The following is a 17,508-nucleotide window of genomic DNA, read 5'->3' as shown; positions in this document are numbered from 1 at the left end:
GGATTTTAAACAAGAAGGGGACTGTGGTAATGGGCCTGTAATTGGTGGGTGTGCTTGGGTCGAGAGTGGGTTTTTAAGTAGTGGTATGGCCCATGCATCTTTTAGATTGTTGGGGACAATGCCTGTTTTAAAGGCCGTGTTGATGAGGGTGGTGAAGAAGGGGGCTAGTTCGTGTGCCACATCCTTGATGGTTGAGGCGGGACATAAGTCGCCTTGGCAGTTGGTTGGCTTGAGCTTGTTGATGATGTTCTCAACTTCAGATGTACTGAGAGCTGTGAAGCTGAAAGGCTTGTGAGTAGAGCCAGGGGGGCTGATGCGAGTGGGAGGGGGTTGGGTGTCAGTTCGGAGGCACGAGTGTTTGGCTTTCATTTTGGTTTGGAGCGTGGTAATTTTACCCAATAGGGCATCTACACTAAAAGTTATTTTTGATACATGTATCTGGGGGGTTGCAGGAGATTCAAGTTCCTTGAGGATCTTGAAGAGCTCTTTAGTGTTGGATTTGGCTTCCATGATGCGACCATTGTATGGGTCTTTCTTTGCCTGGAAGATGGCCTCTTTGTAGTTGAAGGGGGCAATGGTTAGGTGGTCTTTGTTGGTGTCGGTGAGGTGGCTTTTCCAGCGAGATTCAGCAGTGCGTTTGGCTTTGCAGAGTTCTCTTAGGTGAGGGGTGAACCATGAGTTGAGGTGGGCGCAGGGTTTGGGTATCCTCAATTTGATGGGGGCAATAGAGTTCTGAGGATGAGGGGGGAGTAGTTTAGCCTTGTTGATGTCTCTTGTTTCTAGTCTGGGTGGCGGGGGCAGGTTCTTATTTGGGGGAGATGTCAGTGGTTTTGATGTCGAAGAGGATTGTGTCATGATCTGACCAAGCGCAGGGAGTGTTGTTCTTGAGGTTGATGCAACAGTTGGAATCCGCTAGCCAGTCAAGGGATCGCCCTTTGGAATTGGTGGGTTCCGTGATGTGATGGTGAAACCTTGATCGGTTAATGTGTTAGCCAGGTCTAGCACTGGAGGGTCATTAGGGTCTTGGAATGCGAGATTGAAGTCGCGATTTGGTTTTGGCTTTATCGGCTATGATGGACATGTCATTTGAGAAGGTGGAAATGGGTCCGGGTGATCGAGTAGGCAACCTGGAGAATAGAGCAGAAGAAGCGGAAGGTCGCGCAAGACGCAACAACCCCTCGCATTGTCGGATTGCCAGAAGGAATGGAAGGGTCTAATCCTACGGAATATGTGGAGACCATGTTGTTACAGGAAATAACCGGAGGGGAACTGACCCAGGGGTTTGCCGTTGAAAGGGCGCATAGGGCTTTGATGAGGAGGCCGCCCCCGGGAGCTCCCCCCAGGCCATTGATCGCAAAGATCCTAAACTACCGGGATAGGGAGAGAATACTTGAATTCTTCCGCAAAGGGGGGACAATTGAAAGGGGGCCCGCGAAAATAACGGCGTATCCTGACTCCACTTTGCAAGTACAACGCAGCAGGATGAACTTTGGGGCAGTTAAGAGAAGATTGAGAGAAACAGGCCATAAATATATGTTGTTATATCTAGCCAAATTGAAGGTGTTCTACAAGAATAAGACTTTGTTTTTTGATACGCCGGAGGATGCCATAGGATGGCTGGATTTGCAGAGCCGCCTCCAAGAATCTGGGATCCAGACATGCATTGGAGAAGATAAGTAACAAGCCGTTGTGACACCCATGGTGACATAGCGCGAGACACTGGGACTAGAATATAGTATTAATGAAGGCTCTCTGGGACTGTGCTGTGGGGTATATGCTGGCACATAGTATCCGGTTGAATTGAACAATTTTAATTACACAATGGAGAGCTCCAGGGAGACAACCTTTGAAACCCTTTAGGTCACTAGTAATTTGGTGACGCCCCGCGGCGTCCTAGCCCTAGGATACCACGAGATAGGACCAGACGCGGGTGGGCCTGAGATCCAGGGATGGAGCTGGGCATTTTTTGGGGCTGGGTAGGGAGGGGGGAGGGAAAGGGGTGTGTATAGTGGGGTGTGGGCGGGGTTGGGGAAGTTGGTGGAGAACTGAGCCAGGGAATGAGCCATGGGGGGAGATACAGGAAGTGGTGGGGAGCAGGAGAGCATCAAGCAAATGGAATCGGGTAACCTCAGAATCATAACATGGAATGTTCGGGGCCTCAAAAGCTACCTAAAACGAAATAAAATAATGATGTACTTAAGGAGGATGAGGATTGATGTAGCTCTGCTACAGGAGACCCACCTCACCAAGGAACAATTAGAGGTGGTAAGAAGAAAATGGAAGGGTAGTGTCACGGGAGCCTCATATTCGGCATATGCAAGAGGGGTGGTCACATGGGTGGCACCGCATGTGCCGTTCCAACTGCTCAGATCGACAACAGACCCGGAAGGTAGAATGGTAGTGGCGGAGGGACTCCTGGAGAACAAAGAAGTGACCATCATTAACTTATATGCCCCGAACCACGACATTGCATCCTATTTTAGATCATTGTACGGCAGAATCAGCCCACTATTGGGGGGGGGCGTTATTGTGGGGAGGAGATTTTAATTGCTCCCTGAATCCTGAATTAGATAGATCGGATAGTAAGATAACCAAGCCCACGCCGGCAGCTAGAGGGTTGGGGACATTGCTGACAGATTTTAAGCTAGAGGATGTATGGAGACGATTGCATCCAACGGATAGGCAATACTCCCATTACGCAGCTCCACACGACCTGCACACCAGGTTAGATTATGTGTTTGCAGCGGCTGAGACAGCGGGAGAAATGCTGAGTGCAGAATATAAAGCTAGAGTGCTTTCGGACCACTCGCCCTTGGTCGTAGAGTGGAGATACCGCCCCCACAGGGCACGTATCCCTACATGGAGGCTCAGAGCTGAGGCCCTACAGGACCCGGGATTCCGAGAGGACCTGAGGGAGGCCATTGAGGAATACTTTGAAATAAATGTTTGCAGTGTACGATCCATGGGAACAGTATGGGAAGCATTTAAGGTCGTAGTGCACGGGGTGGCCATATCGAAATCAAGGGGGCTGCAGGGGGGTATAGAGCGAGATTTGCATGAAACTGAGAGAGAACTAGAGGACTTGTTGCAAAGGGGGGAGGCCACCCGGGAGAATGCTGCCAAAATAAGTGGTTTACAAAGAGCTAGCAGTGAACTGTGGGACAGACTTTGTAAGCTAAACTATAAGAAATACATAGAGAGGCAACATGCTGGGGGAGACAAGCCAGGTAGACTACTGGCCTAGTTGTATAAGAATGAGACACCCCGGCAGGTAATCAGAGAAGTCAAAGACGCGGAGGGTCAGATTTGTAACGCCCAAGAAGGAGTAAATGGGGAATTTCTAAAATATTATAAACGTTTGTATGAGGAGAAGAAATGGGTCAAGAAATACAGGACACGATAGAAGATTTAGAGCTACCCACCTTGGATGACTCAGAATGTGCGGAGCTAGAGGCCCCGATTACCCCAGATGAACTAGACGCGATAATCACACATCTGCCCACCTGTAAACCGCCGGGGTCGGATGGGTTGCCCAGCTAATTCTACAAAGCATATAGGCAGGAACTGATCCAGCCACTGCTGGCCATGTTTAATGAGGCTTACGAACAAGGGAAATTGCCCGAATCTCTTTGTGAAGCAGTGATAATTCCACTTTTGAAACCGGGCAAGCCGAACATGGACTGCGGGTTATATAGACCCTTGTCAATGCTCAATCAAGACAGCAAGATACTCACGGCAGTGCTCGCCAATAGACTCAAGCGAGTAATTGGGAAGTTGATACACCCGGACCAGACAGGATACGTCCCAGGCAGAAATATTACAGATAATCATAGGAAGCTTCACCACATTATTGATCATACTGAAAAAGACCTGGGCGAAATGGCCATAGTGTCGCTGGACGCGGTTAAAGCCTTCAACTCAGTGCGATGGCCGTGGCTGATGGCGACCCTGAAGGGGTATGGGATAGGGCCGGGGTATATTAAATGTGCCAGGATGCTATATAGCTCTCCGATTGCAAGGGTTAACACAGGGACTGTAATTTCTGATAAGTGGCAGCTCAGCAGAGGGACTAGGCAGGGATGCCCCTGGTCGCCCATGCTATACATCCTTGCGCTTGAGCCATTGGCAGTTTACCTAAGGCAACAATACGGGGAGGTGGGGATACAAACGACAGGAAATACGCATCTGTTATCACTCTATGCAGATGATATGCTCCTCTATCTGCAATACCCGGAGGAGAACTTACAATATGTACTGGAAGTGATGGACCGATACGCAGCCCTCTCCGGTATTGCAGTAAACCCTGCTAAATCCAGCATATTCCCTTTGGGGAGATACAAAGGGGTTCCATGGGACAAACTGCCGGTTTTACAGATACCCTGGCAGACCGAGACGTTTATATATTTGGGCATAGACCTATACCATACGATAGAAGCTGAGCACAAGCACAACACAGAGAAGGCAGTCGTAAGCATTAAGAACAGCATGGTGTTCTGGTCCAAACTACCCGTGGCCATGATGGGTAGAGCAGCGCTGCTCAAAATGGTGGTTTTACCCAGACTGCTGTATTTTTTTGTTAATGTCCTGTTCTTGCTTCCCAGTCGCTTTTTTGCTAAACTTCATAGCCAGTGCAGGGTCTTCATTTGGCATAACTCCAGGAACAGGGTGGCCCTGTGGAAATTACAAAACTCTTGTGACAGGGGAGGTATTAACCTACCGAACTTTGAATTGTATTACCTGGCAGGACAGTTGTTATTTGTCACTATATGGTTGGCTGCAGAGGATTTTGCGGAGGCTAGGCTCTTGCGGGGCAACTCATCCCCGTACTTTTTAAATGAGACAATATGGCTGCACAAGACCAAAGTAGCAAAGATGGGATGATTGTTGAGGCTGGGCTGGGAGGTCTGGCGTAGAGCATGGAGAACTGTGGGGGACCTGGACCTGCTATCCCTGCAGGCCCCGTTGGTGGCATTATGTCGCGAAGATTTGCAGCTGATAAAAGGAGTCTGCAGATACTAGAAACCGGTGGGCCTGGCCACCCTGGGAGATGTTTGGCAAGAGGGGGAGGCAGTGGAATTCCAAAGGTTACTGGAAGAGACTGGGGTGAACAGGGGTCAATACATCACTTACACTAGGATTATGAAAAGGGTGAGAGATAGGTGGCCAGAAACAGTACTTGCAGAAGAACCTGATGCCACTATAGATATGATGTACGAAGTCTCAGAGGGGGGGCACGAAATATCATGGATATATGAACTCCTGAGAACAAAGTCGGAGAAGGAGTTGTCCCAATTGAGGCTTGACTGGGAGGGGGAGGTGGGGGAACCCATGACAGAGGGGCAATGGGAGAGAGCCCAAAGATACCACAAGAAAGTGTCCTGGAATGCAAGACTCCAGCAGATCCAGCTGTACATAACCCACAGAGCGTACTTGACCCCTGGCAGAATAGCTAGGTTTGGTGGCACAGCTATACAAAAATGTCCCAGGTGCAGAGAGGAGGCGGCGGGGATGTTGCACATGTTCTGGGCTTGCCCAGAGGTGAGGAAATTCTGGACAGAACTGAAGACGAAAATGTCCAGCCAGGGGGTGGTGCTGGATGTGGAGTCGGCGTGGGCATGCATGCTGGGGAGCTTCCCTAGACCACAAACCCTGAAACATATTAGCAAAATGAAAGATTTGGCATATATCTTGGCCAAGCGCAGAATAACAATGTGTTGGAAGGCGGCCCACAGGCCTAAGGTAGAGTTGTGGTGGGCAGACCTCCTTAAATGGGCAGAAGCAGAAACAACGGTCTGGTATGATGCAATCACTAGAGGAGGAGGGGAGGAGGCGGTAGGCCCCCTGATAGCCTGGAGGCAACTGGTGACCTCGATGGCGAACCCACACCGAAGTAACTACGACATGGAAAACCTAGAAGAGATAATGATAACTGAGACATCTGCGGATGCTCAGACCGATGGTACGGAAACGACGGCTCAAAGTTTTGGTGCGGGAGGGGGGAGGACGGAAGAGAGAAGTGAATTATGTAATATTTTTCATTTGCAAATGTACGTCCGAAAAAGTTGAAATTTTTGTCTGTTTGTTTAAAATAATAAAAATTGTTTAAAAAAAAAAGGTAGGTTGGGCGTAGGTCTAGTGGCGAAGTGTTCCAGCCACAGTGCAGGTGAGTTCGAATAGGGATTATGTGGGGGGTGGGGGTGAGTCGGCGTGTTGACTGGGTGTGCCATGGAGAGCATGGGTGTCATGCAGGGCATGTGTTGGGTGGGGGGGCTGCATACGCTGGTGAGGGTAAGGGAGGTGAGTAGAGGAAGTAGCCAGGTGGTGGTGTATGGTAGGAGGAGCCGGCACATAATGAGTGGCAGGCTGGGTTTTGGCTGTATTGCTAGGCAGTCGCAGGGTGTAAGTGGCTGGCAGTTGCTAGATTTGAGTGAACACAATGGGCTACAAAAGCCAAGTATGGCTGCAAATGCTAAGTATAGGCAACAAAAATGGGCTACCCATGCTAGATATGGTCAACACAGTGGGCTACAAATGCAGGTATAAGCTGCCAATAGTGCTGTGTGTAATAGAGTTATAGTGTTGTTTGGCTCGGAGGGGGTTCCACCAAGGGGTGGGGTACAGTACCTCTGGTTGGCGCCGCTGGGTTGGGGCCTTAGTTGGGCAGGGGTTCTGGCAGAAGGCAGGGTAGGCCAGGACAGGCACTAGCCTTGCTGTTGTGGGTCTTCCTAGAGGTGGGCCAGCGCACGCCTCTGGTTGCAGTTTGCTGGCCAAGAAGGGAGCCTCAGCCAATGGGACGGCAGGCAGTGCAGCTTCAGGCTGTGGCTGCAGATAGAAAACGAGGATCCGCCATCTTGGAGCGGGTCAAGCCACGTGTTGGCTAATGGTGGAATTAAGTTTGCAGGCACATTTGCTTGTGCTTTGAATTATATAAGCAGCAGGTACACTGGCATACAGTGACTGGTGGGGGGGGGGTGATTATCGTGCAATAAGCGCTAAGAGTAATCCAAATTGAAGAAATCACGCTGCGGTCGGGGAAGTAGCCAGCAGGCTTACCTCATGCAGCTGGAACAGGAAGGTTGCGCAATGCTGTTCCTGCAGCACACCGGAGCTCCTGCGGTGACCTACCCCCGTCTCTTCTACCCCCAAACCTCCCCACCCGAACCCTGTCCCCCCTATCCTCTCCCCCCCACCCACCCCCCTTACCCCCTCACCCAGCCTTCCCACCCACCCCCTCTTACCCCCTCACCCCCCACGCTCCTTATCCCCTCACCCACCACCCCCCTTATCCCTCTCACAGCCACCCACCCACCCTACCCCGTCCCCTCTCCCATCCACCCACCCACCCCGTCCCCTCCCCTCTCCTCTCCCATTCACCCACCCCGTCCCCTCGCCCACCCACCCTCCCCTCTCCCATTCACCCACCCACCCACCCCGTCCCCTCCCCTCTCCCATTCACCCACCCACCCACCCCGTCCCCTCCCCTCTCCCATTCACCCACCCACCCACCCCGTCCCCTCCCCTCTCCCATTCACCCACCCACCCACCCCGTCCCCTCCCCTCTCCCATTCACCCACCCACCCACCCCGTCCCCTCCCCTCTCCCATTCACCCACCCACCCACCCCGTCCCCTCCCCTCTCCCATTCACCCACCCACCCACCCCGTCCCCTCCCCTCTCCCATTCACCCACCCACCCACCCCGTCCCCTCCCCTCTCCCATTCACCCACCCACCCACCCCGTCCCCTCCCCTCTCCCATTCACCCACCCACCCACCCCGTCCCCTCCCCTCTCCCATTCACCCACCCACCCACCCCGTCCCCTCCCCTCTCCCATTCACCCACCCACCCACCCCGTCCCCTCCCCTCTCCCATTCACCCACCCACCCACCCCGTCCCCTCCCCTCTCCCATTCACCCACCCACCCACCCCGTCCCCTCCCCTCTCCCATTCACCCACCCACCCACCCCGTCCCCTCCCCTCTCCCATTCACCCACCCACCCACCCCGTCCCCTCCCCTCTCCCATTCACCCACCCACCCACCCCGTCCCCTCCCCTCCCCTCTCCCATTCACCCACCCACCCACCCCGTCCCCTCCCCTCTCCCATTCACCCACCCACCCACCCCGTCCCCTCCCCTCTCCCATTCACCCACCCACCCACCCCGTCCCCTCCCCTCTCCCATTCACCCACCCACCCACCCCGTCCCCTCCCCTCTCCCATTCACCCACCCACCCACCCCGTCCCCTCCCCTCTCCCATTCACCCACCCACCCACCCCGTCCCCTCCCCTCTCCCATTCACCCACCCACCCACCCCGTCCCCTCCCCTCTCCCATTCACCCACCCACCCACCCCGTCCCCTCCCCTCTCCCATTCACCCACCCACCCCGTCCCCTCCCCTCTCCCATTCACCCACCCACCCACCCCGTCCCCTCCCCTCTCCCATTCACCCACCCACCCACCCCGTCCCCTCCCCTCTCCCATTCACCCACCCACCCACCCCGTCCCCTCCCCTCTCCCATTCACCCACCCACCCACCCCGTCCCCTCCCCTCTCCCATTCACCCACCCACCCACCCCGTCCCCTCCCCTCTCCCATTCACCCACCCACCCCGTCCCCTCCCCTCCCCTCTCCCATTCACCCACCCACCCACCCCGTCCCCTCCCCTCCCCTCTCCCATTCACCCACCCACCCACCCCGTCCCCTCCCCTCCCCTCTCCCATTCACCCACCCACCCCGTCCCCTCCCCTCCCCTCTCCCATTCACCCACCCACCCACCCCGTCCCCTCCCCTCTCCCATTCACCCACCCACCCACCCCGTCCCCTCCCCTCTCCCATTCACCCACCCACCCACCCCGTCCCCTCCCCTCTCCCATTCACCCACCCACCCACCCCGTCCCCTCCCCTCTCCCATTCACCCACCCACCCCGTCCCCTCCCCTCTCCCATTCACCCACCCACCCACCCACCCCGTCCCCTCCCCTCTCCCATTCACCCACCCACCCACCCCGTCCCCTCCCCTCTCCCATTCACCCACCCACCCACCCCGTCCCCTCCCCTCTCCCATTCACCCACCCACCCACCCACCCCGTCCCCTCCCCTCTCCCATTCACCCACCCACCCACCCACCCCGTCCCCTCCCCTCTCCCATTCACCCACCCACCCACCCCGTCCCCTCCCCTCTCCCATTCACCTACCCACCCACCCCGTCCCCTCCCCTCTCCCATTCACCCACCCACCCACCCCGTCCCCTCCCCTCTCCCATTCACCCACCCACCCACCCCGTCCCCTCCCCTCTCCCATTCACCCACCCACCCACCCCGTCCCCTCCCCTCTCCCATTCACCCACCCACCCACCCCGTCCCCTCCCCTCTCCCATTCACCCACCCACCCCGTCCCCTCCCCTCTCCCATTCACCCACCCACCCCGTCCCCTCCCCTCTCCCATTCACCCACCCACCCCGTCCCCTCCCCTCTCCCATTCACCCACCCACCCCGTCCCCTCCCCTCTCCCATTCACCCACCCACCCCGTCCCCTCCCCTCTCCCATTCACCCACCCACCCCGTCCCCTCCCCTCTCCCATTCACCCACCCACCCCGTCCCCTCCCCTCTCCCATTCACCCACCCACCCACCCCGTCCCCTCCCCTCTCCCATTCTCCCATTCACCCACCCCGTCCCCTCCCCTCTCCCATTCACCCACCCACCCACCCCGTCCCCTCCCCTCTCCCATTCACCCACCCACCCCGTCCCCTCCCCTCTCCCATTCACCCACCCACCCCGTCCCCTCCCCTCTCCCATTCACCCACCCACCCCGTCCCCTCCCCTCTCCCATTCACCCACCCACCCACCCCGTCCCCTCCCCTCTCCCATTCACCCACCCACCCACCCCGTCCCCTCCCCTCTCCCATTCACCCACCCACCCACCCCGTCCCCTCCCCTCTCCCATTCACCCACCCACCCACCCCGTCCCCTCCCCTCTCCCATTCACCCACCCACCCACCCCGTCCCCTCCCCCATTCACCCACCCACCCACCCCGTCCCCTCCCCCATTCACCCACCCACCCACCCCGTCCCCTCCCCTCTCCCATTCACCCACCCACCCACCCCGTCCCCTCCCCTCTCCCATTCACCCACCCACCCACCCCGTCCCCTCCCCTCTCCCATTCACCCACCCACCCACCCCGTCCCCTCCCCTCTCCCATTCACCCACCCACCCACCCCGTCCCCTCCCCTCTCCCATTCACCCACCCACCCACCCCGTCCCCTCCCCTCTCCCATTCACCCACCCCGTCCCCTCCCCTCTCCCATTCACCCACCCACCCACCCCGTCCCCTCCCCTCTCCCATTCACCCACCCACCCACCCCGTCCCCTCCCCTCTCCCATTCACCCACCCACCCACCCCGTCCCCTCCCCTCTCCCATTCACCCACCCACCCACCCCGTCCCCTCCCCTCTCCCATTCACCCACCCACCCACCCCGTCCCCTCCCCTCTCCCATTCACCCACCCACCCACCCCGTCCCCTCCCCTCTCCCATTCACCCACCCACCCACCCCGTCCCCTCCCCTCTCCCATTCACCCACCCACCCCGTCCCCTCCCCTCTCCCATTCACCCACCCCGTCCCCTCCCCTCTCCCATTCACCCACCCACCCACCCCGTCCCCTCCCCTCTCCCATTCACCCACCCACCCACCCCGTCCCCTCCCCTCTCCCATTCACCCACCCACCCACCCCGTCCCCTCCCCTCTCCCATTCACCCACCCACCCACCCCGTCCCCTCCCCTCTCCCATTCACCCACCCACCCACCCACCCCGTCCCCTCCCGTCTCCCATTCACCCACCCACCCACCCCGTCCCCTCCCGTCTCCCATTCACCCACCCACCCACCCCGTCCCCTCCCGTCTCCCATTCACCCACCCACCCACCCCGTCCCCTCCCGTCTCCCATTCACCCACCCACCCACCCCGTCCCCTCCCGTCTCCCATTCACCCACCCACCCACCCCGTCCCCTCCCGTCTCCCATTCACCCACCCACCCACCCCGTCCCCTCCCCTCTCCCATTCACCCACCCACCCACCCCGTCCCCTCCCCTCTCCCATTCACCCACCCACCCACCCCGTCCCCTCCCCTCTCCCATTCACCCACCCACCCACCCCGTCCCCTCCCCTCTCCCATTCACCCACCCACCCACCCCGTCCCCTCCCCTCTCCCATTCACCCACCCACCCACCCCGTCCCCTCCCCTCTCCCATTCACCCACCCACCCACCCCGTCCCCTCCCCTCTCCCATTCACCCACCCACCCACCCCGTCCCCTCCCCTCTCCCATTCACCCACCCACCCACCCCGTCCCCTCCCCTCTCCCATTCACCCACCCACCCACCCCGTCCCCTCCCCTCTCCCATTCACCCACCCACCCACCCCGTCCCCTCCCCTCTCCCATTCACCCACCCACCCACCCCGTCCCCTCCCCTCTCCCATTCACCCACCCACCCCGTCCCCTCCCCTCTCCCATTCACCCACCCACCCACCCCGTCCCCTCCCCTCTCCCATTCACCCACCCACCCACCCCGTCCCCTCCCCTCTCCCATTCACCCACCCACCCACCCCGTCCCCTCCCCTCTCCCATTCACCCACCCACCCACCCCGTCCCCTCCCCTCTCCCATTCACCCACCCACCCACCCCGTCCCCTCCCCTCTCCCATTCACCCACCCACCCCGTCCCCTCCCCTCTCCCATTCACCCACCCACCCCGTCCCCTCCCCTCTCCCACCCACCCTACCCCGTCCCCTCTCCCACCCACCCACCCTACCCCGTCCCCTCTCCCACCCACCCACCCTACCCCGTCCCCTCTCCCACCCACCCACCCTACCCCGTCCCCTCTTCCACCCACCCACCCTACCCCGTCCCCTCTTCCACCCACCCACCCTACCCCATCCCCTCTCCCACCCACCCACCCTACCCCGTCCCCTCCCCTCACCCACCCACCCACCCTACCCCGTCCCCTCACCCACCCACCCACCCCGTCCCCTCCCCTCTCCCATTCACCCACCCACCCCGTCCCCTCCCCTCTCCCATTCACCCACCCACCCCGTCCCCTCCCCCACCCACCCACCCTACCCCGTCCCCTCTCCCACCCACCCACCCTACCCCGTCCCCTCTCCCACCCACCCACCCTACCCCACCCACCCTACCCCGTCCCCTCTCCCACCCACCCACCCACCCTACCCCGTCCCCTCTCCCACCCACCCACCCTACCCCGTCCCCTCTCCCACCCACCCACCCTACCCCTACCCCGTCCCCTCTCCCACCCACCCTACCCCTACCCCGTCCCCTCTCCCACCCACCCACCCTACCGCTACCCCGTCCCCTCTCCCTCCCACCCACCCTACCCCGTCCCCTCTCCCTCCCACCCACCCTACCCCGTCCCCTCTCCCTCCCACCCACCCTACCCCGTCCCCTCTCCCTCCCACCCACCCTACCCCGTCCCCTCTCCCTCCCACCCACCCTACCCCGTCCCCTCTCCCTCCCACCCACCCTACCCCGTCCCCTCTCCCTCTCTCCCTCCCACCCACCCTACTCCGTCCAATCTCCCTCCAAACCACACACCCTATCCCGTCCGCCCTCCCTCCCAAATACCCCGTCCCCTCTCCCGACCACCCGCCCACCCTACCCCGTCCCCTCTCCCTCCCACCCGCCCACCCTACCCCGTCCCCCACCCACTCACCCTACCCCCGTCCCCCCAAACCCCTGTCCCCCCCCCAAGCCCCCTCCCCCCCACCCACCCTACCCCGTCCCCCCAATACCCGTCCCCCCAATACCCGTCCCCCCGGCCCCACCCGACCCCGTCAACCCCCACCCTACCCCGTCAACCCCCACCCACCCTACCCCATCAACCAACCCCCACCCACCCTACCCCGTCAACGCCCACCCACCCGCCCACCCTACCCCGTCAACGCCCACCCTACCCCGTCCCCCCCAACAGTCCACTCGACCCCCCCACCCTACCCAGTCCCCTCTTCCTCCCCACCCACCCTACCCCATCCCCTCGCCCCGTCCCCTCGCCCCCAAAACCCACCCACCCTACCCCGTCCCCCTCCACCCACCCACCCTACCCCATCCCCCCGCACCCACCCACCCTACCCCATCCCCTCTCCCCCCCACCCACCCTACACATCCATCAAAAGAACATCAAACCATGAATTGAGATAAAAAATCTTCATGAGGGAATAACCTCAAACCGTCATCACTTGGAATGTCGAACATGCATTATGGAATAAATGTACTCCATGTTAAAAAAACACATTAAGGCATAAGAAAACTTCAGTGAATTACCAGAAATGATTCTAGTCCATACATTTTCTCTCAAAACAATAGCACCATTACATAAAAAGTCACAAAAACGTATGATTCGTGTATTCATTAAAACGGGGAGACTCATAACTAGGGGTTTCAAGTTTTAAATGTCCCCCTTACATCTACACCTCCGATCAACCCTCTTCCCCTGCGAGTGGATGCTCAAGACTTCACAAGTCTTCATAAAATGTACTCGGCATTTCAGCACCATATTCCACAGGAAGGGGAACAGGTATTGCGTCAAATACCCATTACTTACACCTAGCTTTTTGTGCTGAATTATTAAATTGGGTAAAGATTTGTAAGGTTTGGCATTTTCGCACGTTTCACACCAATCTTCAAATCTTGAAACTCTATTTGCTCTGTCCCAATTTTCGACAATACTTTCTCAGGACAAGCTATTGAAAGTGCTGTTTCACATTTCATCATCAAACACGATGTGTGGGACGCATCACTGCTACTGTTCAGCTCATAGAGGGATTATGGAGGGGGTAAATTGATATTTTCTGCACATAAAACGTGGACATTTAGGGAAAGTAATCCCATTTCAAACCATATTGCGCTAACTGGGATACATTTGGGAAGGCCCAGGAAATATCGCCATATCAAACCCTCAATTTATGAGAAGTTAAATCCTAGAAGCTCTTGTTAAATGTCCACCCCATATAGCAAGGCTGGTGCTACCTTCGCCTCATAAAATATAATCTGTGCATTCACTGAGAATTGATCATATTGTTTCATATATTTCATCTGAGTTTGCAGGTGGCACGCCTTTCCCTTGATATGTTACTCTTAACTGCGTCCGAGTTGCCCCATAACAGAGGTTCTGCGACATGTAACCGTTTATTCCTATGGGAGAACATCTGAATTTACCTCGAACCCTTCTTAAGTGACTTTAGAGGTAGTTAGCGGTCTCTGGACATTTTTCCTAGGTCCCCCCTTTCCGTCAATGTTGTTTTAGGCCAAAGGCTGAAATTCTTAAAGATGCCACTGATTTTATATGTATTATTAAAGTCTTGAATTTCACACCTGCTTTTGAGAAATGCCTAGTTACATTTTATACCTGTAAAGTGTTGCTTTATCTATTTTTCTAATAGTGAATGAATTGGTGTAATGGCTTTAAATGTATTCTGACTTTTGGTGGCATCTCGCTTTGTGTTTTGAAGTTTGCACACATTTTTCTCTCTTCAGGTCCTTGATTTACTGTTGGGTGAGCATTTATTTTGTACAATGTCCTATAGGTTTAGGATTGGCGGAATTGTGTTTGGTGTTTCCACACAGAGTTCTTATCAGGATTACTTTCATGTTTGTTACTGTTGTCTAGGATCTGCTTGTCCGCCTCCCACTTACCCCCTAGCCTAAATGTACTGTTGATCACCCGATTTCCCTCTCGTGCCTTCCTGTGCATCTGATCTATCCCCTGCCTTGATGCCATCTATCTAGCCGACTTTACTTCTCCCTACCACTATTGAATGGTCTGCAATACTCCCCCCTTTCCACTCTGACATGCGTAGGGCTTCAACGCCATACACTATGGCAGGAGGCACTAGACAAATGCAAGTTAACATAATATATTGGACCTACATTTAAGTGTTAGAAAAGGGTTAGGTCTTAGCTGACCATTACTGGTTTTATACATACACTCTGTTTTTACTCTGTTTTAACAAATAATACTTTTACTTGATATATGCTATCTGTAATTTTGATAAAGTGTATAATTTTCAGTATGCCAGTGTGTTGGGTGTTTTCTTTGATCTATGTGGAAATCCCTTACCCATCTGCCAGCCCACCTGACTCCTGGAGAGGTTGGTTTATCTCTGAGGTTGACTTCTGTTTCACCTTTAGATTTGATGGTAACACAGTCTTCACTAGAGGGTTATGCAATCAATATTGCATGTGGTAGCAAAGCACTTATCTGGCGTTCTAGTGGGATGCCGACTGAGGGAAACGTTTGTATGCAAAACATACAATTACATTTATTTGTGCCTTTTTTCAGCAGATCCTGTTTTTAATCCTGAATCCTCATTGTGGATTAAGGAAGTGGAAGCATATGAATTAAGTGATCCTGTTGACTCTGAAGAGAGCAGGAGTAGTCATAGCACAAGTAAGTATTTGTAGTATTTTATACCAGACGTGTTGAAAATGGAATTTTGCACCACTAATTAACTCATTCACTTACTGGAGCTTTATATTGGTTTGGTATGACATGTTTTCCAAAAAAACAGCCTTGCCGTTTTTGATGTGACATAGTTTACAACTAGTGATGTCTACCAAAAACCTCGGAAAAATCTATTATTCAAATCGATATGCAGGAATCTGCATCTTGGACATTCTTGTTATTTAAGACTTTTGGAATAATGTACAATGTGGCATCGAACGAGATGAGGACATTACTGTATCGATTGTAGATGACTGGTTTCTGAAGATTGTTTGACAGTCAGGAATTCGTTTTCTAACTGTTTGGGATGGTAGTGGTTTTTCCCACGCCTGCAAAAAGACACTTAAATTGAGAACACCCTGTACATTTATTTCCTTCTTTGATAGATGGACATGAACACTGCAATCACAGTAGCACACAGCTTCAGATATTTGCTGCAGGGATGGGAACACTGATGTTGATTACTTTGATGAGCAATATGAGAACTGCCCACCAGACCTTTCTTCTCTGGGACGCATAATCTTATGAGGCTCCCAAATTAGTACCAGAGCATCATGACCACCTTTCCTGAAACAGAGTAAAATTGTGTCCACTGTAAAGGTCATCTTTCACTGAAACCAGGTCTCAACTACGGCAGGATCTTATACATCTTTGACATCTGGATCTATTTTTCTTGTGAAGCAGCAGTTGATTCTGAAGCCTTCAAAGACATTGTTGGCTCAGCCTGTGGTTCACATTGTGTGGGCTTGATGCCTTTCCCTCGAGGCCAAATCATTGTACATGTTACTAGACATTACTCAGTTGGCAAGCTAATTTCGGGATGTAGGCAGCACTGGTATAGGTGAAGGCATAGTATTGCATAAGAATAATGGTGTGGTAATTGGGAAAAGTTATCTATGCCTTCAAGGTCTTTGATTCTTGATCACACAATTGTATTTTGCAAAGATGGACTGCAGCATGTAATACTCAATAGGCTGAGATCCAAATACAAAGTAGAAGTAGTGATGAATTCATCTCGGTGATTGGTTTGACTAACTTGACTATAGTTTCCATTATGCAATTTTCCTACCCTCTTTTTCAGATTGTGGCGGATTAACAGGACACATGACACGTGATATGTTTGAAAGACTTTGTCAGAATGGTTAATGGAATAAATGCCTATAGGTCCTAGGGATTTCTCTGCAAAGGACAATTGTTTTCTTCTTTCTGATTAGTCTAAATTTAAGGTGTAGAAAAGGCATAAGCAACACTCCATCAGTGTTTCCCTGTCTGGCAGAGATGCTGGTTTCCCTCTGGTTCTCCATCTAATATCCAATCCTTGTTTCATGGTTCTAGTGTCCAGTACTTTTCTTGAAACCTAAACATGGACTCATGGATATAATATCCGACTTGCTATTTGTAAAGGCCCAGGGATATAGTGCTCATCTCACTCCTATAGTGGCCATTATGCCTTTTGGGATATAGCACCCTAATCTCTCTTCTAGTCTACCCAGGTTATTCCCATCCACATGGTTGGGTTTCCCACTTTGGGCAATTCTCCGGTATGCAGCTTTTCCTCAGCAGACCCAGGTCCCTTGTGCTCCTTTGGAAGTGTAGCTTTCCCAGGCCTTGTATGTATTCAGGCTTCTCGAGTGCACTTTTCTCCATCGGCCTCCTCTGCCCCTTCCACTTGATTTGAGGTTTCTGGACCTCAAGCGTTGCTCAATTACCACATGGCCTGGACCATCCTCCGAAGAAACATTGCTGCTGCTTGGGCACTGTCTTGCCTGTAGGGGGGTTGCGGGGGTGTGTGTGTCTGTGTGGTGTCTGTGTGGTGTCTGTGTGGTGTCTGTGTTGAGAGTGTGTGTGGTGTCTGTTGAGAACGTAACCACACATCTCTTAATGTCTTATTCCCTCGCTCCATCCCCTCTCTCGCCACTTCTGTCTCTGGTTTACTTGTACTCTTTCTTCCACTCTCTCTGGCTCTTTCTCCGCATCCCAACCCTACCCATCATCATCTGGT

General features: G+C 55.1%; 1 protein-coding gene across 8 annotated transcripts in view; it reads left to right on the top strand.

Moving 5' to 3' along the window:
* Positions 1–17,508, top strand: part of LOC138481148 (zinc finger protein 250-like) — a 729,359-nt gene that overhangs the window by 272,674 nt on the left and 439,177 nt on the right. For 7 of the 8 annotated variants that reach the window (XM_069613085.1, XM_069613086.1, XM_069613087.1 and 4 more), the window contains one exon: positions 15,345–15,452. In XM_069613085.1, the coding sequence (XP_069469186.1) occupies positions 15,345–15,452 (108 nt within the window). The remainder of the gene's footprint in view (positions 1–15,344; positions 15,453–17,508) is intronic. The other variant, XM_069613084.1, reaches the window with a different exon arrangement.

The sequence above is a fragment of the Ambystoma mexicanum genome, chromosome 5p (genome assembly GCF_040938575.1).
Source record: "Ambystoma mexicanum isolate Mex_15411 chromosome 5p, UKY_AmexF1_1, whole genome shotgun sequence".
NCBI lineage: Eukaryota > Metazoa > Chordata > Amphibia > Caudata > Ambystomatidae > Ambystoma > Ambystoma mexicanum.
Note: the sequence above shows the minus strand (reverse complement) of the source record. Positions and strands in the feature narration are given on the sequence as shown.